At 48.4% G+C, this 25,235-nt stretch overlaps 1 protein-coding gene across 1 annotated transcript in view; it reads left to right on the plus strand.

Annotated features, from left to right (window-relative positions):
- The window catches only part of dnah9 (dynein, axonemal, heavy chain 9), a 112,057-nt gene that overhangs the window by 39,482 nt on the left and 47,340 nt on the right, over positions 1-25,235 (plus strand). Inside the window, exons 36-48 of the mRNA XM_056577776.1 lie at positions 2,890-3,047; positions 3,776-3,914; positions 8,247-8,534; positions 11,733-11,943; positions 12,318-12,445; positions 13,291-13,399; positions 13,799-13,946; positions 14,767-14,941; positions 16,163-16,336; positions 16,654-16,861; positions 18,584-18,749; positions 21,673-21,775; positions 22,551-22,790. Coding sequence (XP_056433751.1) covers positions 2,890-3,047; positions 3,776-3,914; positions 8,247-8,534; positions 11,733-11,943; positions 12,318-12,445; positions 13,291-13,399; positions 13,799-13,946; positions 14,767-14,941; positions 16,163-16,336; positions 16,654-16,861; positions 18,584-18,749; positions 21,673-21,775; positions 22,551-22,790 — 2,247 coding nt within the window. The remainder of the gene's footprint in view (positions 1-2,889; positions 3,048-3,775; positions 3,915-8,246; positions 8,535-11,732; positions 11,944-12,317; positions 12,446-13,290; positions 13,400-13,798; positions 13,947-14,766; positions 14,942-16,162; positions 16,337-16,653; positions 16,862-18,583; positions 18,750-21,672; positions 21,776-22,550; positions 22,791-25,235) is intronic.

A 25,235-nucleotide genomic window follows, 5' to 3' on the forward strand; every position in this document is an offset into this window, starting at 1 on the left:
ACATCCCCGACAGCAATCAATAAATCAAAAGCTCTGACAAAAACAAAATAAAAAAGATTTGGTATCTCGTGGCTGTCGCATGAGTGAAGGGATTGGATGGCCTGTCTGTCTGTCTACTTATCCGGGGACCTATCGCAATCTGCCCGGTCACTTATTGAGCATGAGCGGAGTCTCGGACAATGCTAGGCGAAAAGAGCTATTACTAAAGCTAGCTAGATAGTCCTGGGGTTTGGGGGAGGAATTAGGAATGTTTTAATTGGATACTTTCAAAATCTAGCTTACTCCGGCTGGTTTCTCCAAAGTTGCCACAAGCTGTAATAATATGAACTCTCATGGCATAAAAACTTCAAATCTGAATGAAAGAGGTGTTTAACTTTCTTTCCCTGCATATTTTTTTCGACCAATCACGTCACTGGAGGAGGGCTTCTGTACGCATGCAATGGCGAACGGCGAACCCAAAACTCAGCCCCGCGCTACTAAAGCACTCCCGGTGGGAAAACAAGCTGAAACATCCTGTCTGCAGACACCCACGGTTCAGATCTACACCGTGTAGACCGGCCGCTGAAGAAATACACTTATTAAAATCCCTTTGAAATCCCCCTTAAAACTCCACCCACTCAGGGGAAGGAGCTTCTCTCTCCGATAGAATACCTCCGTGAAGAGATGCCGGAGCAAGGCTTACCTCCGCCCCATTCTGCCCCGGCGTACACCCCTGGATCCCAGATAATCCCTGGAGGGTATGGCTCCAAATGAATGTGACCATCCCCTGGTGTATGTATATGTGTATGTGCAGTATGATGGGGCTATCATCAGGGCGGCGGGATGACGGAAGGTGCTGATTCGGCTGGTGATGATAACCGGGGATGATGAGGGGCTGCATCGTTCTTCATCTCCAGCCCTGTAACCACACATAGGGTCCCCCCCCTCCCCCCTTCCTCCCTATAGCCTCCCCTCCCTGCCCACGCCTCCCCTCCCCTTCCCTCCCCTTCCCTCCCCTCTCCTCCCGCCCTCCCCTCTCACCCTCCCTCCCTGCCCCTCCTCAGTCCTTCTCCCTCCTCCCCCTTCCCCTCCCCAGTCCTCCCTTCCCCTCTCTCCCTCCCTCCCCTCCCTTCCCCTCCCCAGCCCTCCCTCCCCTCTCTCCCTCCCTCCCCTCTCCTCCCTCCTCCCCCTTCCCCTCCCCACTCCTCCCTCCCCTCTCTCCCTCCCTCCCTCCCTCCCCTCCCTTCCCCTCGCTCGCTTGTAAGCAGCAATGAAAGTCAAGCAGCACTAAGCCATTGAAGTCCACGGCTGAGAGAATTTTAAAGTGCCAGAAGAATGGATGGGCGTTATGCGTGACATAATGAATAATAAATCACGGTGCTGTTGGTGTGTGTGTGTGTGTGTGTGTGTGTGTGTGTGTGTGTGTGTGTGTGTGTGTGTGTGTGTGTGTGTGTGTGTGTGTGTGTGTGTGTGTGTGTGTGTGTGTGTAATGTCTTTGTGTGTCTTTGTGTGTGTTCTCTACATGTGTGCGCATTTATATGCATGTGTCTGTGTGCGTGTGTGTGTGTATGTGTGTGTGTGTTGGTACAAGGGAGGCTGATGAAGTGGACCTTGGAGGAACAGCAGAACATCAAACTCCAGCTGTGTTTGCTGTCAGAAACTTCTCTGGGCCCCCCAACCAACCCACCCCCCCCCAACCAACCCCCCCCCCCCCCACCCCACCCCCCCCACAGCCACTCAAACCCGGCCACCCTCCCTGTACAGAGAACGCTCCCCCGCGATAGCAGCCAGGACGCAGCATCCATCGCACCAAAAGTGTTAACAGCTGTTGCGCCACGGAGGCAATCACGCATTTGTTTTTCAGGGTTAGGGCTAGTGTCCCCGACGTGGGGCAAGACTCCACGAGGCCGAGGAAACGGAAAAGCCCGCCGTACAGACGGAGCTGTAGTGAGATGAATGTTCGTGAGTCCGGCCCCACGCTGAACTGAGCGTAGCGACGTAGCTCCCCGAAACCTCCAGTCAGGATTAAAACGGATACAATCAAGCTAAAGGGCACAAAGGGATTGCACTGCGTTATCTACAATCTGCCTGAAATATCAAGGATAATTGGATAATTTAGCAAATGATAACATAACAATAAGCGGTGTGTGTGTGTGTGCGCGCGCTTGCCTGCTTCCGTGCGTTTGTGCGACTTTTGGTGCGTGCGTGCGTGAATGTTTGTGGGTGTGTTTGTGAGTGTGTTAAATTGCCCATCATGTTTTTAAGCTACTTCTGTTTCATTCCTGTAGGACTGTTCTGTTGAAGCATCGCTTTTGCATCTCTGATGCTTCAAAACCTCTTTGGAGTGATTCCACTCCATGTTTTGGGCAAGGGTTCGGTTTGTTTCCAGTTGTTCGCTCTGTTCCGGGACATTCCTATTGTCGTGTCGAGTGTGTCTGATTCTGGAGACTCATCCATGAAGAGACTTTTAACAATTATTTAAATTTATTTTTAGCCTACCGCTGCTCACACCCTCTCCACCACATGTTAAATTCATAAAAGTTCAAACCGGGACAATTAGGCAAAAAAAACAAAGCGTTCCTTTGTTTTTCTTTAGTCACTCAATCATAAACCCGACAGGGGAGAAGAGCCCTCGACAGAAATACCCCAACGCATGCGGCGTGACAATTTAGCAGACTGTTACCGATGAACTGGGTTGTGCGCTGTCATATTTCCAAAATGCAAAATTTCCGAAAGTAACGCTACATCGACTATTCCAACGTCAAACCTTTGTTGGAACACTTGTTGGCATGTGAACATCAGCGTGCATCACACACCCCACAACCCCGCATCAAATCAGTTCCTGCGCATTTGGGCGTACATGTGTCTCCTTCTTGGCTCCCTCTGATCTTCTCCGTCCACGACGTACAGGTGAAAAGCATTCAGGACGCCATCCGGGACAAGATGACGAGGTTCAACTTCATGGGGGAGGACGTGAACCTGGTCGCCTCTACGGGCATCTTCATCACCATGAACCCGGGCTACGCCGGGAGGACAGAGCTGCCCGAGAACCTGAAGGCTCTGTTCAGGTAACCGTCGCGAATCACCTTTAGAACCCACCTGGGGGGCCTTTAGAACCCACCTGGGGGGCCTTTAGAACCCACCTGATCCGCCAGGAGATGTCAACCAGGAACTGTTTCGAGGCTCCCGCTAACTCCAAAAATACAAATGCATAATAATTAAAATGCTCACTTTGTATTTCTGATTCCTATAGCTACTCTGCACACTAATAGACTTCTTCCACACTATAACTTTGTTTTGTAGCAACTCCAATGTGATATAAAAGTGCTTAATGAGGGGGAAACTGATGTTAACGGGGAAGAAACGTTTCCACTATCTCGACGAGTCGTTTTTTACAATGTGTTTTAGTGTGATTTAAGTATAATTCTAGCCTACATCTCGGTTTCATTACCCATGATATTAATGCTATCCTCAATGATCAAAATGGCCGTCAGGCCCATGCATCCCACAAGCCCTTCACACACCCCTGTGCACTCCCCTGATGCTCTGTTTGGGCCAAGGAACGCGTCTATAAATCCTATCCCAGTCCCCACGCCCAACAACGAATGCAACCAAACCCACAAACACGTGACCCGATGCCTCCCCTGTGAGGTGTCTCACCTTCCCTGGTTTTTATGCATCTGCAAAAACCTCAGTGTCAGCATCGGCCCTGAACACGGCCTCGTATCGATCCTGGCGTGTACCTGCTCCCCGCGGCCCCCAGTGTTCCTTAACGGGTCTCCCTTCACCCCTGCAGGCCCTGTGCCATGGTCGTGCCGGACTTCGAGCTCATCTGTGAGATCATGCTGGTGGCCGAGGGCTTCCTGGAGGCCCGGGTTCTGGCCCGGAAGTTCATCACCCTCTACACCCTCTGCAAGGAGCTGCTGTCCAAACAGGTACTGTAGACCCGCACACCTAGAGCTGCTCTCTGAGTAGGTACTATAGACCCGCACACCTAGAGCTGCTCTCTATGTAGGTACTATAGACCCGCACACCTAGAGCTGCTCTCTATGTAGGTACTATAGACCCGCACACCTAGAGCTGCTCTCTATGTAGGTACTATAGACCCGCACACCTAGAGCTGCTCTCTATGTAGGTACTATAGACCCGCACACCTAGAGCTGCTCTCTATGTAGGTACTATAGACCTGGACACCTAGAGCTGCTCTCTATGTAGGTACTATAGACCCGCACACCTAGAGCTGCTCTCTAAGTAGGGAACTATATACCCAGAAACCTAGAACTGCTCTCTATATTGGTACTATAGACCCAGAAACCTAGAGCTGCTTTCTATAGTACTGTAGACCCAGACACCTAGAGCTGCTCTCTATGTAGGTACTATAGACCTGGACACCTAGAGCTGCTCTCGATGTAGGTACTATAGACCCGCACACCTAGAGCTGCTCTCTATGTAGGTACTATAGACCCAGACACCTAGAGCTGCTCTCTATGTAGGTACTATAGACCTGGACACCTAGAGCTGCTCTCTATGTAGGTACTATAGACCCAGACAACTAGAGCTGCTCTCTATGTAGGTACTATAGACCCGCACACCTAGAGCTGCTCTCTATGTAGGTACTATAGACCCAGACAACTAGAGCTGCTCTCTATGTAGGTACTATAGACCTGGACACCTAGAGCTGCTCTCGATGTAGGTACTATAGACCCGGACACCTAGAGCTGCTCTCTATGTAGGTACTATAGACCTGGACACCTAGAGCTGCTCTCTATGCAGGACCCCGGCCCTGCGGCAGAATTGGCTCCATTCTTGGAGGGAGACTTCTTATTTTATGGTAGCACTGCATTGCAACCGCAAGCAGAATGATGCCCTTGGGTTTGAAATTAACCCCAATCCACCTCCTTCACACATGCATGCACTGGACATGTTCTCAAACACACGCAGGAACGGGATATTCATCACACATGCACGCACGCATGCACACGCAGAAGCGCGCACACGCGCATATAAAACACACACGCACGCACGCACACATAAAAAAACACACACACGCACACATAAAAAAACACACACACACGCACACATAAAAAAACACGCACAAATAAAAAAACACGCACACACATAAAAAAACACACACACACACACACACACACACACACATAAAAAAACACACATAAAACACACACAAGCACAGTCGCACACACACAAGGACAGAACTGAAGCCACACTTTAACACACACTGCTGCTAAACACACACATAAGGACAGGCATTCATATACACTGAAACATGAATACCAGCACGCATAACACGCACACATTTGACATTTTAATTCTAAAGCTGCTTTTGATGAGATTCCAACCCCCCAGCATACAGGCCATGAGGGACGTTCACTAACACGCTCGACAATGGGTTACATGCGCGGGAAATGTCAACTGCGGAGTGTTTGGACACTTTTGTCACAGCTCACTGTCCTCCCAATGTCAGAACAATAAATGCCGCGGATGCTAGCCACAGATTTTAAATATTTATAATGCCTTAATATCGCTCTGAATGTGGACTAATATGAGCAACGGAATCGCCCAACTCTGACTGTGGGGTTTTGAGATGTTGCAATTAGAGATGAATACATTGCGTTTACAATGCCTGTTTAAGTGCCATGGCAAAGTACTATTATCTACGTTTTCTCTAAAGCACAGATTCTCTCTAAAGTGAGAAAGTTCCCTTTTTTTCCCTCCTACTTCTGTGCCGTTGTTGGCCGTTGTCTCCTTTTCAAGTGTATTTCGACATTAGCAATTTAGCGGTAATGAAATCAGATGATAATTAACCAACTGCTGCTGTACTGTGTATTCTCGCGGGTCGTGGCTGCGAATCAATGCGAGCCAATGAGTCGGGGAAAGCACTCTGCTCTGTAGAACAAGTGGTTTCCACAGTACTGCGTTTCTCAGCTTTTCGGGCACTTCCCAGGCTAAGTATGAAATAGTAAATGATTGTTATTCTTAATACCATCATCGGCGATGGGGGTTTTCTTTCTTTTGCCCGCTCGGGTCATCGGTTCAATGATCGCAAACAAAGTTTTGCCCGGAGTCGGGCTCATAACTAGGCAGGTTTTCCTCTGCCTTTGGTTGGGAGCAGAGAGGGTGAATTGTCATGCACTGGGAGTCATCCCCTGGAAGTCATTCAAACAGGGCTTCCTGGAAGACCTGGCCGTTTGTCTGCTTCCTCTCTGCCTCCTTTTGAGTTCAACAAAGCTGATGAAAGAAATGTGAAGAAGAAAGAGGTGGTGGGAATATTATTGATATGCTCCACACAATAGATACTGTATATTATATTACATAAATGTAATTGATATGCTCCACACATATTTAGCATATATTGTTATAGAAATATAATTGACATGCTCCACACGTATATATTATTAATTATAATGGATATGCTTCATACACATATAGCATTTCATATATTATATACATTTAATTATTTATTTATTTATTACACATGATCTTATAGGCTTTACATATTATTGATGCCTCCCACAAATACACAATAGATTTATCACTGTTATACCCCACGAATAAATCACATATTCATACACACATTCTATAAATAGTGTAAATAAACTCCACCCAAATGTATGATGCATCAGATAATGTCATTGATCTAGTCCACCCAGACTAATTAGCAGCGTGAGCTGGGTCCAGAACCAGCGAGACGGGTTGGCTGCTCCCTGCTGACGATGCGGGCTCTGCAGACAGCCGACTGAATTTTCAATTTTTTTCCTCCCAACAAACCACCTCGCCGATCTGATCCGACCAATCAGAGGGCCGGGCCCCAGACGGAGGCCGGCGGGGCTGCTAATCGCTCCTGTCAGCTGCTGCGTTGGCCGTGGCGCGGCAGGACTCCGCAGCGAGTAGAGAGAGGGAGGATAAGACGATGCTCAGGGTTGTTTATAGATCACATGGCGGGGCCAAGCGGTAACGCGTCTGTCGGGGGGGGGGGGGGGGCCCCCCGGCGGCGGCAGCGTCAGACCTGAGCCGGTCTGGCCGGGTCAAGGCGAGAAGTCATGGCGGGAGATGTCAAACGCAGGGCGTACCCTTTCATGGGTTTCTGAGGCACAGCCTCGGGTTGGGGATTCTGTTTGTTATTTTCTATAAATAATTCATAAAAGTTAAATAAGAATGCTTAACAAAATCTCATATAAATATATTTATAATATTATCTTTTTAATTATTATGTTGTTTTGTATTCTTGTCTTTTTTCTGTTCTGTGACTTGCTCATTAATGCTCACTTCCTTGAAACATCCTGGGGACATTTTCTGTTCAGTCTGTCTGAGAGATTGCACGGTGGGGGGGGGTGGGGGGGGGGGCTGCTATTTGACACATAAGCAAGTTCCTCCTGCTTATAGACACTCTGAACACCTTGGAAGAACGTACAGTCCCCCGGCCCGTCCGCACACCCCACCAGCCGACCCAGTAGATGCGGGATGCCGACACGGCGTGGTGTGGTGTTGTGTTGGTCGGGACGCTGCTACCCACAGCTAGATATTAAGATAGCCCACCAGGGAGACGGTAATTGAGTTTGGGAGCATCTTGGTTTTCGTACTCTGATGAATGAATGTTGGACCACGGAGGATGCTGTTCAGGGACTGTGATAAATCTCTTGACTTTTTCATTGACCGTGAGCCAGTTTTATTAAGCAAATTTAAAATCGTAGTTCCTCAAGAGAATAAGTTGTTTTTCAATTGACCAGACGTCGCCCCCCTTTGGAAAACGTATTAAAGAACAACCACACAATTCCTTTGTGCGAGTTGAATGCCAAGCGCAGGATTGCCCTTTTAAATCGAAGAATCGCATAGGCATATGCTTCTGAATATTGAATAGTAAAACATTTGATAGCTTCGGTATATCTGAATGCTCTGATTAATTGCATTCGTTCCCTTCGGGGTGTGTTCCTTATTGCGCTGTTAACTCAGGGGAAGAGGAACAATATGTTTCATGTGAAAACATCTTACCGTCATTATATCGACAGGTTTTCCCAGGGCAGCGGAAGTGAAATCCACACAGTGTTTATTCATTGTGTGTGTGTGTGTGTGTGTGTATGCGCGTGTGTGTATGCGTGTGCATTTTTTCAATGTGTGTGATTGCACTTGTGGTTACACTGTGTGTGTTTTTGTGTGAGCGATTGTGCGGGTGTTTGTGTGTAAATTTGTTTGATCAATGTGTGCGTTTGTTCAATGTGTGTGTGTGTGATCGGTGCCCCCCCCTCCTCCAGGACCACTACGACTGGGGCCTGCGAGCCATCAAGTCGGTGCTGGTGGTGGCGGGCGCGCTGAAGCGAGGTGACCCGGGCCGGCCGGAGGACCAGGTGCTGATGAGGGCGCTGCGGGACTTCAACATCCCCAAGATCGTGACCGACGACATGCCCGTGTTCATGGGGCTGATCGGAGACCTGTTCCCCGCCCTGGACGTCCCGCGCAAGAGGGACATGGACTTTGAGAAGAGCGTCAGAGACTCCGTGCTGGACCTCAAACTGCAGGCCGAGGACAACTTTGTCCTCAAGGTGAGCACCGCGTTCGAAAAACAACGCCGGTTGGTGTGTTTTGTGTGTTTCTTTTACTTTGTGTGTCCGTGTCGTGTGTGTTGGACCACGGGCACAATGCATTGTTCCCTTATTTGTCGTCGTTATATGAGGACACACCTGCGTTTTGGTAGAGTAAGCAGCGCACAAGTTTAGTAAATTGAAGATATTTTTCTTAGTTAAACTTTTCTTCAAGTTTGCTGCCATTTCCACCTCAAAGCTGCCGTGTCAGTTAGACAGCTAGGAAACGGCCCCCCACTGTCTATTCTCTTAACAAGTGTTGCAACACATCCACAGACACATCTTCTAAGAATCTTTTATAATTTCAAGGTTGAAGAATAGTTAAATGGTGAGTTTTATTACTTTGTTGTGTGATGATAGTGGAGTCTCATGATGTGTTATTCTCCTGAAACCAATAAACCACATAGAGAGACATTAAGGAGGAACTAAAAAGTAAAACTGGAATGCCCTTGTGGCATCCTATCCTTGTCTCTCGTTCTATCAATCTCTCTCTTACTCTGTCTCCCTGTCTGTCTATTGCTGTCTATCTCTTTCTCTTTCTCTGTCTCCCACTTCATTTCTTTCTATCCACTATCGCTCTCTCTTGCTTTCACATTCTCTCATTAGCGCTCTCCCTCGCTATATTTCTCTCTCTCTCGCTCTCTCTCTCTTATTTATTTCCCCCTCCCTCCCATGGGTCAGTGTGATGTGTTGAGCTCCTCATTGTGATTGCTGCCCGGTAGTCGGCTCTCTCTGCCCGGTGAGGGTTGATTGCCGGGGAGGGAGGCCCCGATGCTACGATGCTACAGTGACGCCTCGCGCCGGTCCCCTCCTGTACCGGGCTTCATCATTAACAGTTAGGCCCAGATTAGAGTCCCCGCAATCTCCCAGACGGATGTGGGCTCCCTCCGAAAGCTATTTACCTCCGTATCGGCAGAGAGTTTCACGGGGAAATAGACATTACTGTCACGCAGGTCGGCGCGACCGGGATGAATGGATCAAATACCGCCGAAGTACCCCGCGGTAACGCTGCGGACGCCGCGCAGGAGCCGGACCTGCCGGCCCCCCATTCGTAGTCATTACATACACGCACACGCACGCAACACACACACCACACACAAACACACGCACACGAGGCCGCACACACACGCAGTTTGTATACACACTGTACACACGTGTTGAGAGGAGACATTATGTGTCGCTGACAGATGAACGCGGCACCGCAGGGAAATATGTGCAATCTGCCCCGGGGGTCAAGCAGACAGCGGCACCCCATAATAACTCTCCATCAGCCGGGGCGTCACCCTGCGTCGCCCCACTTAACCCCCTCCCCCCCCCCCGCCTGACACAGAGAGCGGGACACTCGTAGAAAACAAACAACCAGACAAAAGGCGGTGTGGAAACCCCCCCCCCGATCACCTACGTCACCTCTGTCGCCCCCATCACCCCCATCACCCCCATCACAGAGCCCGGACCTTTAGCGCTTTTGTTTGGACCACCCTTTTAGAAATGTGGATTTTTAATGCAACAAAAGAGAGCCGCGGGATGAGATGAAGAGAGAGGGCATACATTCTCTGACACTGGCAGGCTCATTAACGGACACACACACACACACACACACACACACACACACACACCACACACACACACACACACACACACACACACACACACACACACACAGAGACACACACACAGAGACAGAGAGACACACACACACAGAGACACACACAGAGACACACACACACAGAGACACACACACACACAGAGACACACACACAGAGAGAGAGAGAGAGAGAGAGATCCACATGAAAGCCGTAAGGTAATTAGTCGACGGTCTTCCAGGAGGGAGGGGGCTGGCTTCTCAATCAATGGATCGGGAGTACGTGCCACGGGGGGGCTGGTCGATGGCATCGATCGAGAGCTCCATCTCTGAGTGAGAGAGGGCGAGGGGGAGAGGGAGGAGGGAGAGGGGGAGGGAGAGAGACGGAGTGGAAGGAAAGACACAGAGAGATAGAGAAAGAGAAAGGGAGGGATAGACAGCAATAGAGAGACGGTGAGAGAGAGAGAGACAGTTGTTCAACATTACTGTTGGATAAAGACAGCCGAAACTCCATTCCATGATCCCCAAAGCTGGCATTCTTGAGCTCGCCCGCACACGCACACGCACACGCACACGCACTGTGTGTTTATGCAAGCTGTGGGAACTGCTGCTGTCTATGCGTGGCTGGTTGCGGTGCTGCATTGCAGTGAGCCAGACCTTACCCCTGCCTCCTGTACACCGGGTCGGGCCCACAGGAGCGCATACAAATCGCCAGCATTATGCAGCACAGAGCAAGTGGCAGGCAGGACCGTCTGTTTGGGTTAGGGAAGAAGAAGATGGAAGAGGCTAGCATGTTTATTCCTCTCGCCGTCTTTGTTGATTTGTGGTAAAGACTAGCGTGTAGTTCCTCTATTGGCCATCAGGTGGTTTACTGTAGAGCCTAGCATACAGTACCTCTAAAGGCATAAAGGTGGTGTATGGCAAAGACTAGCATGTAGTTCCTCTAAAGGCCTTTAGGTGGTTTGCGGTAGCTAAATGCAGAAAAACGTGCCATTATTCAACGGGAACCAATGTGATTTAATTGTCTTAATACAAAGCCAATACTTTTAGTCTTCGTTTGTTTAGAACCTTAGTGGGCTCGTTCAATTTTTGTATTGTGTGTTTTGCAAGGTCCTGGTTGTCAATTATATTTTATCTAAAAGTTATGAAGGTCTGAATATTAATGCGTCTTGGGCATAGACTTGAGGCTTCATTTAAGTCCCGTTCTCAGTGTTGTGCACTGTGCCAAATATGGATTGCTTCTGTTGCTGGTTGCTGAAATCATAACAATTCATAAGTGCAGAGGTTATCAGTTTGGGAATGGAGCAGGGATCTTTACCTGTGAGTCTACATGGTTTCTAAAAACCTTACAAGGAGGGTTACTTAATTACCCATTAAGTAACATTAGGTAATGCAGTAATAAGCATGAACTGACGGTTGATAAACAGATAAATCTTGCTCTAGTAATCATTTACTTTACCTTCTCTGGCGACATGTGGCTGAGGAGGAGGAGCGTGTTGGCTGGTCACCGGTAGGTTGCTAGCTCGATCCCCGGCTCCTCCTAGCTGAGCTAAACCCCTCTGTGTCTCCGTGTCCAGGTGGTGCAGCTGGAGGAGCTGCTGGCGGTGCGGCACTCAGTGTTCGTCATCGGGAACGCCGGCACGGGGAAGAGCCAGGTGCTGAGGTCACTGCAGAAGACCTATCAGAACATGAAGAGGCGCCCGGTGTGGGCGGACCTCAACCCCAAGGCCGTGACCAATGACGAGCTGTTCGGCATCATCAACCCTGCCACCCGAGAGTGGAAGGACGGTAAGATGGACGATATTCAAAATAATTATAATCGTAAAAACGTTAAAATCTTTCAACATCAAGTGAAAGAGTAAACCTTACTTTGGAACCACGGAACCCGAATAACGCCCCCTCCGCTCTCTGCCGTTGAGGTCTCACACACCTGATTGTCATGATTGACAGGCGAGATAGAAACCCCTAACCAATCAGGGAAGAGATGCCCCGATTGGTCAGAAATTGTATCCGGGTACAGGCGCTATCAACATGTAACAGATATTCTCATGGAGCATTTCACCAACGAATAGCTGGCTTCGGCATTCCTTCCAAATAATCGCTCTTAAGTCGTACCTCTATCACTCGCTCTAACTAGAGAAAGTCTCTCTTGTTACCTCCAGGCCTGTTCTCCAACATCATGCGCGAGCTGGCTAACCTCAGCCACACCGGGCCCAAGTGGATCGTTCTGGACGGGGACATTGACCCCATGTGGATAGAATCCCTCAACACAGTCATGGACGACAACAAGGTTTGGTCATGTGACACTGAGAGCAGAGCTAGTGTTGTCCTGTCGCTCTTGGGTCAAGCTGTTACCTGGCTTACATTCAGTCAGATTAAGACATATGAAACAATAAGGGCTGTCGATTGATTACATTTTTTTTTTGATCAATGAAGTGATACGCTAATTATTGAATCAAATTAATCGCAATTCATGCAACTATTTTTTTTTAAAGTTTAAATTTGCAAACTACTGCAAAAGGTTGCTTATAAGTCAATATATTGTTTTGTTCACGGATTTACGTTCCACATGTGTTTGAGTATGAATAAATAGGGATTACCTACATCTGTCTGAGGTAGACTGAATCCTGCCATTGTCCCTGCCTCTCTACAGCTTCTCCCTGGCTCACACTTAGTCAGACTTCACTTTAGTTCAACTTTCCAGGTCGGCAGCGTCCAATAGCGCTGCGTCGTTCTCCAGCCCTCCCTGCCATACATTATTAAAGCCCTCATTCCAGTCCGCATCCCGGGTTCACCAACCAGAACCTCGTTGTTTGCGAGGCAATTAAGCCAAGATATTCTCTGCCCTTATCAAAGCGGCAATATGCATAGACCCAATCAGGCACTGGTTTGTTCTGGTGTGGTGAACGTGGGCAGCGCCGTAGTGTGTGTGTGTGTCTGTGTGTGTGTGTGTGTGTGGATACCACCCAGTGATCTGAACTGCAGGCTTCCTACCGTCCTTGTTCGGTGGGTTTCTCCCTAAAACAAACCTGGTCGTTTCGGGACGGACCCGGGGTTAGGGTCAGGTCAAAAAACATTATGATAACATTTCCTTTTTGGGTCGTGCTACAAATATGAACCGGAGCTCTCCCACAGGTGTTGACCCTGGCCAGTAACGAGCGCATCCCGCTGAACCCCACCATGAGGCTGGTGTTTGAGATCAGCCATCTGCGGACGGCCACGCCCGCCACCGTGTCCAGAGCAGGTACCACACATGCACACACATATGCGCACACTTCTGCACACACACACACACACACGTATGCTCTCACGCATACACATAAATACACACACGCATACAAATACACATGAATACACACACGGACACACACCACACGCATATTTAAAATGTGAATATGAATCCATCACAAATGCACAGACGCGAGCACTCAGTCATAAACAGTATAACATGGATATGAATCAGCACACATATAAAGACGTACACACACACACACACACACACACACACACACACACACACACACACACACACACACACACCACACACACACACACACACACACACACACACACACACACACACACACACACACACGTCAATGCAACCGGGACTGAACCCAGAGTGACTCTTCCATCCCCTTAGGCATCCTCTATATAAACCCAGCAGACCTGGGCTGGAACCCACCGGTGTCCAGCTGGATTGACAGGAGGGAGGTCCAATCAGAGAAGGCCAACCTGACCATTCTATTCGACAAGTACTTGCCAAGCTGCCTGGAAACCATCAGAACAAGGTGAAGGCGCACCCTACTATCCCTTAAATACGTCCTCATTTTATATGTCATTATTCTATGTATGCATATGTGTACATTCTATGAGCATAAGAAGAAATGGGAGGTGAACAAATAATTGAGAAAAGTTATTATTCATTTTTTTTACAATTTTTGAACGCGGAAAATCAAGATTGATTTTCATGGAAATCTTTGGTGACTCCTCGAGATGGGTATTTGACAAGCAATTAAATTAGTTAAGGCAACCGTTTTGTCAATGTTGACAACGCACAATTTGAAGTTTCAACAGTGTCTCGTGTTCCTGAGTGTTTAATTTCTTTAATGCCTGTGAAGCACTTTGCTACTTGTCTGTTTAGTGTGTTATCTAAATAAACTTCACTGACTGACTGACTGACTGACTGACTGACTGACTGACTCACTGACTTCCTCATTAAAGATGATGTTTGGTCTAGTCCTGGTCCTGGCTCCTCCCTCACTAAACGTGATGTCTGGTCTAGTCCTGGTCCTGGCTCCTCCCTCACTAAGCGTGATGTTTGGTCTAGTCCTGGTCCTGGCTCCTCCCTCACCAAACGTGATGTTTGGTCTAGTCCTGGTCCTGGCTCCTCCCTCACTAAGCGTGATGTTTGGTCTAGTCCTGGTCCTGGCTCCTCCCTCACTAAACGTGATGTTTGGTCTAGTCCTGGTCCTGGCTCCTCCCTCACTAAGCGTGATGTTTGGTCTAGTCCTGGTCCTGGCTCCTCCCTCACTAAACGTGATGTCTGGTCTAGTCCTGGTCCTGGCTCCTCCCTCACTAAGCGTGATGTCTGGTACGTTTTGGGTCCAGGTTCAAGCAGATCATACCTGTGCCGGAGCAGAGCCTGGTGCAGACGCTGTGCCACCTGCTGGAGTGTCTGCTGACCCCGGAGAACACGCCCGCCGACTGCGCCAAGGAGCTCCACGAGCTCTACTTTGTCTTCGCCACCGTCTGGGCCTTCGGGGGCGCCATGTTCCAGGACCAGGTACGCTAGGCCTTCGTCTCCATTAGCTGTACTCATATGTGATGTTTGAATACCTTTTCCATCCACTTGAGGAGGAAAGGCTTTAAGTAGAGATGGGTAAGGTGTATTGCGTGAGGTGGACTGTTACCGACTCGAATAACAAAGGCACATCACATCTTTTAAAGTAAAACCATAGCCTGTTCACGTTGGGTCTCTCTGTTCCTTTGATCCCCTTTTATTAGGCTGCACATGTACCAACATAATTAATGTTTTAGCATGAGAATGGTATTCCAGTACCATTTTAATTAGTTTAATTAAAATGGTACTGAACATTCTCATGCTAAAAACATAAAATTGTCTTGGGTTGAGGGTTTCAGTCTAGGACATACACCGGTTAGGGTCCCTAATAACTCGAAACGAAAAGCGTTCAGTCTATATATCTTTGAATTCTTGGATCAAATGGGATCTCAGAAGGGATTTAGCAGGTCCGTTAGGCTTCAGGTACGTGGTAAAGATCTCAGGAAGACCTCTACGCGTCTGCTTCATCCACAAGATATTAGCTAGCTCTAACGCGGCCATCTTCGACAGGAAGTGGTGGCTTGGCGGGCAGGATTTTAATCAACCTTTCCTCGAAAGGCGTGGCTGGAAATTAGCCTGTGGTTGGTGTGGTTGCTGAGCTACTTGCTAAGCTAGAATTCCTTCTGCTATCAAAAAAAGGAGGGAGCTCCACTTTATTTTCCCATCAGAGCTGCATTTAAATGCTAAGTGGTTTTATTGACTGCAGCGCCGGGGTTGGGTTGGTGGGTGGAGTGACGGTGAACTCGTGTTTGTCTACACGTGTGTTTGTGTGTGTGCGTGATGTGTGTGTGTGTGTGTGTGTGTGTGTGTGTGTGTGCGTGTACATGTGCCTGTGTGTGTGAGTGTGTCTATATGTACCCGTGTGTGTGTGTGTGTGGGTTACCTCTGTCTGCCTAAATGAATTGGGCGTCATATCTATTTTGTGCTTTCAGGTGTCACATCTTCCTTATGTAATTTACCTGTCTGCCAGGTTGCATTCAGCACAACTGGGAAAATTACCCACACAGACCTTCCCCCGTCAGTATCTATGAGGCAGGAGAGGAGAGAGGAGTCATTATGTAATATTGACACGTAACCCTACAGACCTACCCTTTTTCCCATTTCAAACCGTGTGTGTGTGTGTGTGTGTGTGTGTGTGTGTGTGTGTGTGTGTGTGTGCGCCAGTTGGTAGACTACCGGGTGGAGTTCAGCAAATGGTGGGTGACTGAATTCAAAACGGTCAAGTTCCCGTCCCAGGGGACCGTCTTTGACTACTACATCGACCCTGAGACCAAGAAATTTGAGCCCTGGTCCAAAATTGTCCCCAAATTCGAAATGGACACGGATCTGCCACTTCAGGTATTTGTATTTCTAAAGAAGTCTCTCTCTCTCTCTCTCTCTCTCTCTCTCTCTCTCCTCTCTCTCTCCTCTCTCTCTCTCCTCTCTCTCTCTCTCTCTCTCTCTCTCTCTCTCTCTGTCTCTGTCTCTGTCTCTGTCTCTCTCTCTGTGTCTCTGTCTCTCTTTGTCTGTCTCTGGCTCTCTGTATCAATTTATTTTTTGGGGGGGGTATTTGTTGGATGTCTGTCCATGTGTGTGCTTGTCTGATGTCTGGTGTGTGTGTGTGTGTGTGTGTGCTTGTCTGATGTCTGGTGTGTGTGTGTGTGTGTGTGCTGCAGGCCTGCCTGGTGCCCACCACGGAGACCATCAGGGTGCGGTACTTCATGGACCGCCTGCTGGAGCACCGCCGGCCCGTCATGCTGGTGGGCTCCGCCGGGACCGGCAAGTCGGTGCTGGTGGGCGACAAGCTGGGCTCGCTGGACCCCGAGAGATACACCACCAAGAACGTCCCCTTCAACTACTACACCACCTCCGCCATGCTGCAGGGTAGGTGGAGCTCCTCCGCCTGTCCGTCGGCTGTTTCAGCCCGACCAGTGGATCAACGTTAAATCAATGTACTTTAATTCTTTAATTGATAAATGATATCATTAATCGTCTAGCGGTGCGTCTAATCGAAAGCCGATGTCTTCCGCGCCTGCTGGTCTTCATATCCGAGATCAGGCTGGGGTGAATTGTGTTCATGGACTCACTGCAGAACGGGTTAATTGACACCAAATCGACATCATTAATCTATATCAGAAATGTTGTTGGTTGGTGAGGAGCAGTTTTTGAGTGTCATTTCTTAGGAATGGTGTAGCCCTCCCTCAGCTATTAGTTAGAGAAATGCTCTTTGACCATATCTATTTTGAGTTGACTGCGTCTGCCTCTGTATGAGACAATTTCAGTCTAGACTTGTTTCTGACCAAACGGGGTATCCCTTCGCTGATTGCTTTGGGGTATCCATCCTGCTGCACCATTTCTCAATGTCTGAGAAATGTAGGGAGGAAGCGAGCAGAGAGGGAGGGAGATTATTTTAGTTGTTTAATTTCAAAGTCACGCTTTCCTCTGCCGAGTTCTCTCTTTATCTTTCCAGCTCTGGAACCTCACCAACCGCACCTTTTAGCATTTAATCTTTGTCATCGCATATGTTTCTCTGTTGATCCTGATCCCTCAATTAAATCCCAGTGCCAACATTAGCTCTGAAAAGGTTAAACACATTCTTGTTGCTTGCCGGAAAGCTTTTTATGCATTACAGTTTAAACTGTGTGTGTGCTCACCTTGTTAAAGGCTAGAGGCGCAACCCATCTTACACAGAGCTCCTTCAAAGCTCTCCCTTTGTTTGAACAGCTGGGAGTTTATTCTGTCGTTCCCTCCTTTCATGTCTGCAGCAGCCTCTGTTCTGCCTCGTCTTATCTCCTCCACCTTCCAAAGGAGGTTTTCGAGGGTCCAAATGAGGCATCGACGCCTAACAGATTTTGGGAAAATTGTTTCGAGATCCCATTGCATCAGATGTATTTTAAAGTTCAAGAAATACTGAGCTGAGTTTTTTGAGATACGTCTTACCCGGTAGGGGTATTTTATGGACCCTTTAATTAAATGATGTGGTTCTGCAGTTCTACAGCTAATTCCATTTATCATGTCGGATACAACATATTGTAGAATAATCATGGGAGAACAAAATAAAAGAAAGGCCTAGAATAAGACCTAGCATGAATAGGCTATGGTTTTACCTTGAAATTTGCGATGTGCCTGTCTTGTATGACTTGAAACGTGACAGTCCATCACTCGTAATACACAAGGCCTTACCTCCGCGAATACCCTCGCTGGTCCTACTCTGTACCCCTTAGCTCCCTCTCTTTTTGCGTTTTCACCTCTTTCTCACTCTTTGTAACGCCATCCTAAGGGTCGGCCACATCATCACGCAAGTTTACGAAGCACTCCCTCCAGTTTCTCTCATGACCAGCACTGGTCACGGGTCTTCTCGGATACACTCGGGTCTTATACCCGATGATGAACAGACCCGAGACCCCGCAATAGAACCAAACTCGACCCAGACCCAGCTGGCCATAATCCAATGTGGACCAGAGGGCTCGGTTGTTTCTAGAACACGTTTGTGCAGACCCATGAAGAGCTCTGCTGTCCACCGTCCTCTCTTCCGTCTCCTCTCCTCCGTTCTTTCCTTCTCTTGTTCAACTCTCATCCCCCCCCCCCCCCCCCCCTCCCCCCCAGCCGTGCTGGAGAAGCCCCTAGAGAAGAAGGCGGGCCGTAACTACGGACCCCCGGGCAGCCGCAGACTGGTGTACTTCGTGGACGACATGAACATGCCGGAGGTGGACACCTATGGGACTGTCCAGCCGCACACGCTCATACGCCAGCACATGGACTACAACCACTGGTGAGTCATAACCCCTACCACCACATGGACTACAACCACTGGTGAGTCATAACCCCTACCACCACATGGACTACAACCACTGGTGAGTCATAACCCCCCACCACATGGACTACAACCACTGGTGAGTCATAACCCCTACCACCACATGGACTACAACCACTGGTGAGTCATAACCCCTACCACCACATTGACTACAACCACTGGTGAGTCATAACCCCTACCACCACATGGACTACAACCACTGGTGAGTCATAACCCCTACCACCACATGGACTACAACCACTGGTGAGTCATAACCCCTACCACCACATGGACTACAACCACTGGTGAGTCATAACCCCCACCACCACATGGACTACAACCACTGGTGAGTCATAACCCCTACCACCACATTGACTACAACCACTGGTGAGTCATAACCCCTACCACCACATGGACTACAACCACTGGTGAGTCATAACCCCTACCACCACATGGACTACAACCACTGGTGAGTCATAACCCCTACCACCACATGGACTACAACCACTGGTGAGTCATAACCCCTACCACCACATGGACTACAACCACTGGTGAGTCATAACCCCTACCACCACATGGACTACAACCACTGGTGAGTCATAACCCCTACCACCACATGGACTACAACTACTGGTGTGTCGTAGTCCAGCGTGTTATTGTTAGCTACAGCTAACAGCTTCTTCAGCAAATCAGCTCGAAAACAAATGGCAAAACTTGCCGTTTGTTTTCTTTTTTTACAAATATAAAGAAACTACATCAAATTATAGGCGCAGCCATCTTTCCTTGTCGAGTCGTACGGTCAACCTCTCTGAACTCGGTGGACTCTCAGAATCCCGAGATATTACGACCAAAAGGGGGCGTGCCTCGATGAAATGCTGCAAGAAAGCTGGGAGATTTCACACTTTCACACTTCCAACTCTTGCGGGTGGTGTATGAGGCATCTCGAACACACCTTAAGAACCTTGAATACAGGGATGTGGGCTGCATTGGACAGGCAGCTTGAATGAGGGCGTGGTGTCACAACTCTAATCAAAGTCACCCTCGGATTAGAGACAAACATTTCCCAGAAGAGCTGATACTGCTGCCATTGCTAATTAAATACAGTTCTTTCGTGATGCATAAATTTGCGTTTTATTCACAGTGCCATTCCAGCTTGATGTATTGCGCTGCTCTTAAGAACATCCAAAGAGCTCGATGCGTTTGAAATGGGATGAGGAATAGATGAGGAGGTCACAGCGGGGTCTCGTGCACGTTGAAACCTGAATGGATGGTTCCGGAGACCCCTGGCCGCCCCGACTCACCGCCTGGAGCCGGCTCCCTCCACCGTTTACAGTCGCACAGACGAGACGAGTCACCACTTAGATAAATGACTTTTAAGTCCTTGAAGCGTTTCTGCCGCCGCTGGGGCCGGCCAGCGTCTCTCTGGAACGCCACCAATGTTTGTATCGCTGGAAGCGCGGCGCTGCTGCTACACGTCGTGTTCGGCAAGCGACGCCCGGTCTTGGATGTGATGCAAGCGTAGATAAAGAGTTGGACGTCTCCTTGAGGGAGAGAGCCAAGAAGAGAGAGGGAAAGTTCTAAAGTCATCTGGATGGGAGGCGACGGGCGTCTGGACCAGACGTTGTACCTCTCGCTCGCTCTCCTCTCTCCCCCCCCCCTCCCCTCCAGGAAGGAAGGAGGGAGTGGGCTCGCTGGTGCCCATACGGCAGATGGGGGAGAGCAGAACGGCGTGCCACTCGTGCTTTGCTTACAGTATGAGTTCTGGGTGGAAAACTCAACGTTTTGGCTGCTGCCCGTTTTTTGAGCTCGTCGTTAGGAAGATGGACTTGATAACATTGTTGGACGCGTGCCGCTGTTTAGTTAGTAATTCAATAAGAGAGAGTGATTCCCGTTTTGACAAATGCTCCCGAATTTCCATTTTGGATGATGTCCCACTGCCTCTCGTATCATTATGATCTTATCAATTTTAAATATTAAAAAATACATATTTATTTAGCAGCTCTTCAATATACAGTGGTTTGAGGCCAGAAATCTTTTAAATTGATTTTAATAATTTGTTTGACTTACTTTGAGTAAAAAAACGCTGCTTTCTTTAGAGATCACGTCATATTTTGACATTCGTGATTGGTTTTACCGGTTTAATTAGTATTTTATTAGTATTTACCAGGACACGGGGCCAAGTGGTTTGCCCACAATGCCTCCTGTACGCATCAGTACACGCCCACCACCCAACCAGACACTTTCCAGGATGAGTGCTGCAGTTTAAACCGGCCCACCACTACTTCCATCATGTCATTTCCTGCTCGTGTTGCTCCCTATTGATCTGAAATGCTTTGGTGCGCCTCACAACTCCGGCCCCCCCCACACCCAGTCAAGAGTTTTCATTTATTTTCTTTTTTTCTGCCCTGAATGTCAACCGACAGGAACTCCTCTGCCTCTATGATCTGGCCTCAGAAAAAAAAAAGGCTTTTTCGTGGCTAAGCTCCCAGACAGGGCGGCAAGGGCATTGTGGACACGGATGCGCCTCTCAGACGCAGGCGCTGAGTGATTTAGACAAGGTCGGCCCATTAGAGATTTGCTGGGAGCGCTCCAAGTATGAAATTGAGAAGGAGAAGGATGTTAGGGGGCCGCGATATGCAAGAGCTGAGGCGTGCCCATCGACCGGGGCACGATGGGAACTATGGGCCCGTGTATGCCTGTGTGTAGAGGTTGTCGAATAATGATGTCGTCGTGTCTTTGTGTGTGTGTGTTTTTTGTGTGTTTGTGCTGTATAATCTTGTACTTATGTAAATTGAATCGTGTGTGTGTGTGTGTGTGTGTGTGTGTGTGTGTGTGTGTGTGTGTGTGTGTGTGTGTGTGTGTGTGTGTGTGTGTGTGTGTGTGTGTGTGTGTGTGTGTGCAGGTATGACCGGACCAAGATGCTTCTGAAGGAGGTCCACAATGTTCAGTACGTCTCCTGCATGAACCCGACGGCAGGGAGCTTCACCATCAACCCACGCCTGCAAGTCTGTACAGACACACACACAAGGCCACACATACACACACATACACACACACACACACACTCGGCCTCTCTCTCACCCACTCACAAATACCATGCGAACACACACACACACATACACATACTTGGCCTCTCTTTCGACCTCTCTCTGTCTCTCTCTCACTCTCACACTTACACAGACAGCTAAAACTCCCATGGATTCCCATCAGAAGCCATGTACATGACCATTTCCCCTTCTTGACATTAATAATAATAAAAAGGTATTGCATTAGTGTCACGCTCCAGGACACCCAGAGCCATTTACATTGTGTGTGCGTGTGGGGAGGATTTGACACCTCATCCACCATGCTTGGATGACTACAATGAATCCGTCCTTCATGCGTCTGGGTGGACGTTTCTGTCTCATGTCGAGCGCTGCAGCAATCAGAAAGAACGTCAAGGCCATTTCTGTCAACTTCTGGTGCTCTCAAGCAATATTTAGTTGTTTTTTTTGCTCCAAAAACGAAAGAGTGTGTATCATGAGTTTCTCAACATCCCTGTCTCGCCCCAGTTTTGCAATCATTTACGTCCTATGTGACTACACTCTTCATAAATATTATTACAGACGTGTATATATATACCAAAAAAATGCTTCCCCTTTTTATGAAAGTTTGTATGCAGTTTTTCTTCTTCTGCACCCATGTTATTTTTGCTTCTCTGTACATTTACGCCTCTACGACTAAATAGTTACTTCACGAGCCATCACCAACACGTTTACCCGTCTCTCCTCCCCCCTCCAGCGCCACTTCTCTGTGTTTGCGCTGTCCTTCCCGGGCGCCGACGCCCTCTCCACCATCTACACCTCCATCCTGACCCAGCGGCTGGGCGGAGCGGGCTTCGGGCCCGAGCTGCAGCGCAGCGCGCCCACCCTGGTGCAGCTGGCGCTGGGCCTCCACCAGCGCGTCTCCTCCTCCTTCCTGCCCACCGCCGTCAAGTTCCACTACGTCTTCAACCTGCGCGACCTCTCCAACATCTTCCAGGTGAGCAGGACGGACCGGCGGGCAGAGGTGTCTTCTCCTGCCGTGATGAACGTGCACTGCGGTACACCCCTTGCGCCCCCTGACGCTCATCCCTGGAAGGAGGGATCCTTCGTTCTCTGCTCTATCCCGAGCTGTGGTCTTTCTGTGGTCTTCAAGGGGCTTTCTCCTCGCTCTTGAAAGGGCCCAGTGTGCCAGGGGTGGACGTTGTCATAGCGGGGCCCTGGGAGACGGTAACTGGGATGAAGGGATATACGTTTCAAGTGTACTTGTCTTCTTGGATGTCTGTGAACGGGCAGGTCCTTTTTTAATCATGTTTTTATTCATTCGTATCAATGTCGTACTTGTAGCCGATGTCTTTCTGCAGCGGGATCAATACGGCGGGAACAGTCGGGGGTTCGTCGGGATCGCTCCGTCCCAGGCCTGCACGTTGGCGCCGGGCCACACACGCGCATCGCTAATTCTAGCAACTGCGTCTCGAATTTATGCGCCGTCGTAAATGTCAGACACAATATTTAAACTCATAACGGCCACTCGTTAAATTGTTTTTCCGTTCATCAAATCCTCAAGAACACTCAGAAGGCAGCGTTGGTGCCAGCCGCATGGCTGTTTCACCTTAATGTATGCAGTATGGGGCCCGGTATTGGGTATATATACATAGTGAAGCGACAGGGAAATGGATTGAAAGAGAGAGGGATTGACCCCGGCGTTCTCCGTATGAAAATGAACTGATATCATTGATTAAAATGCCGGGCGAGTCCATAATCGTCAGTCCATAAAGTATCTGGCTTCCCCCCCGTCTCTTCCGCTTAGAAAAAGTTATTCTTGTGCCGTTTCCATCATTTTTGAGTTTTGCCCTTGGATGTGCTCTTGGGGCGAGGAAGAGTGTACCGTAGGTGTCTTATTATCATTATTACCGTATCATTTTGTATATCATGCGGGATAATCCTGCACTTTGAACCCAGTTTGTTTTGTTGTATCTGTATGTGAATGTGACCCCTGTAAATCGCCGCAGATTAGCGGGATTCACGCCAGCAATCCCTGCGGCTACAGCTCACCTTTTTTTATGATAACCACTTACTTCAAATAGAAAAGATTAAATGAGTTTGCAGTAACAAATCATGTTATTGTCTTGCAGCTCAGCGAGTTGTTGATATTTGATTTGCTCTGAGTGTTTTGATGCGCCGTTGCTCGAAGGGCGGCTCCGAGAGTTAGGCTTCTGTCACTAATTTATCATCTAAATGATTATTGATTTAAGAGGGATTTTCGGCGGCGGCGCCAGAGAAAAAGTCTAAAATAAGCGCAGCAGTGGAGGGGGAAAAAAAGAAAGGGAGATTTAGGCTTTCATGGGTTTTAGTGATGATTTAATGTATTTAGATGAATATATAATCAGAGTGCAGAAGTCGTCAAGGGGAAAAGCTTTTCGTGATATTTCTGTCAAAATCCCCCAATGGTTCCTCAGAGCGTAAGACCCCCACCCCCCGGTAAATACACTGCAATGTATAATTAATGCTTTAAGCCACTGAGCCAAAGAAAACCTCCGTTTTTTTCCAGAGCTTCATTCCGCCAGCTCAAAAAGGGAGTCCTGGGAATTTGCTCTGCTCCCATTGGTCAGAACAGTGATAAGAAATATAAAAGTCCACTGTGATTGTAAAATGGGGAAAAAAAGAGACTTCAGAACCTTTTTAAAGTATAGGTATTTTTCAAGCTTTTTTTGCATCATTTCATTGTAGCATTTCACAGAGCAGGTTCCACAGTTTGCTATATACAGCGCTATGGAGTGTTCTGGCAGTGTGACTGGTGTGTAATGGGTGTAATTACCATCTCAAGGCTGCAGACTCACTGACCCTCCACTGCTGGGGAGACCTTGATCACACCTGTCATTGGCCCCTACAGTCCAAGAGCCCTGAGCACTCCGCTCAAAGTGTCTAAACTAAAGATCTTTATGTGTGCATTCCAAAACAAGTGCTCCTAAACCCCCTCACACCGGCACGTCCCACCCAGCCAACTGTCTCTGTTTTTCCTCTTTTGTTTTCATGGAAGGGGCCAGAAGTTGAGCTGTAGCAGCAAAGAAAGGGGCATCGTTTAAAGTTTTCTATCCACAACCTTTTGAACACCTGCGAATAAACAGCCGGACAGAAAGAGGAGAGGGGGGGAGAGGGTTATATTGCAGCTCAAAAATTCCCACCTGTTATTAATTTGCTCGCTTTGAACTTTTTTGTTTGAGAACATTTTATGCAACTTTTTAGTTTTTGAGGAAGTTTTATAAACCTTTTATTTGATGCAGGGCCAACTCAGAGATGGGGACTTGGGTTTGTGACTTGGGAAACGTCATTGTGGTGCATTAAGCTAAAGGAAATATCTGAGGAGATCAATATCATTCCTTGCTAGACCTTATGCCTTCAGTGCGCAATAAGCGTAATCATTGACGCCTGAAGGCACACGCGT

Source organism: Gadus chalcogrammus, chromosome 18 (genome assembly GCF_026213295.1).
Source record: "Gadus chalcogrammus isolate NIFS_2021 chromosome 18, NIFS_Gcha_1.0, whole genome shotgun sequence".
NCBI classification, from domain to species: domain Eukaryota; kingdom Metazoa; phylum Chordata; class Actinopteri; order Gadiformes; family Gadidae; genus Gadus; species Gadus chalcogrammus.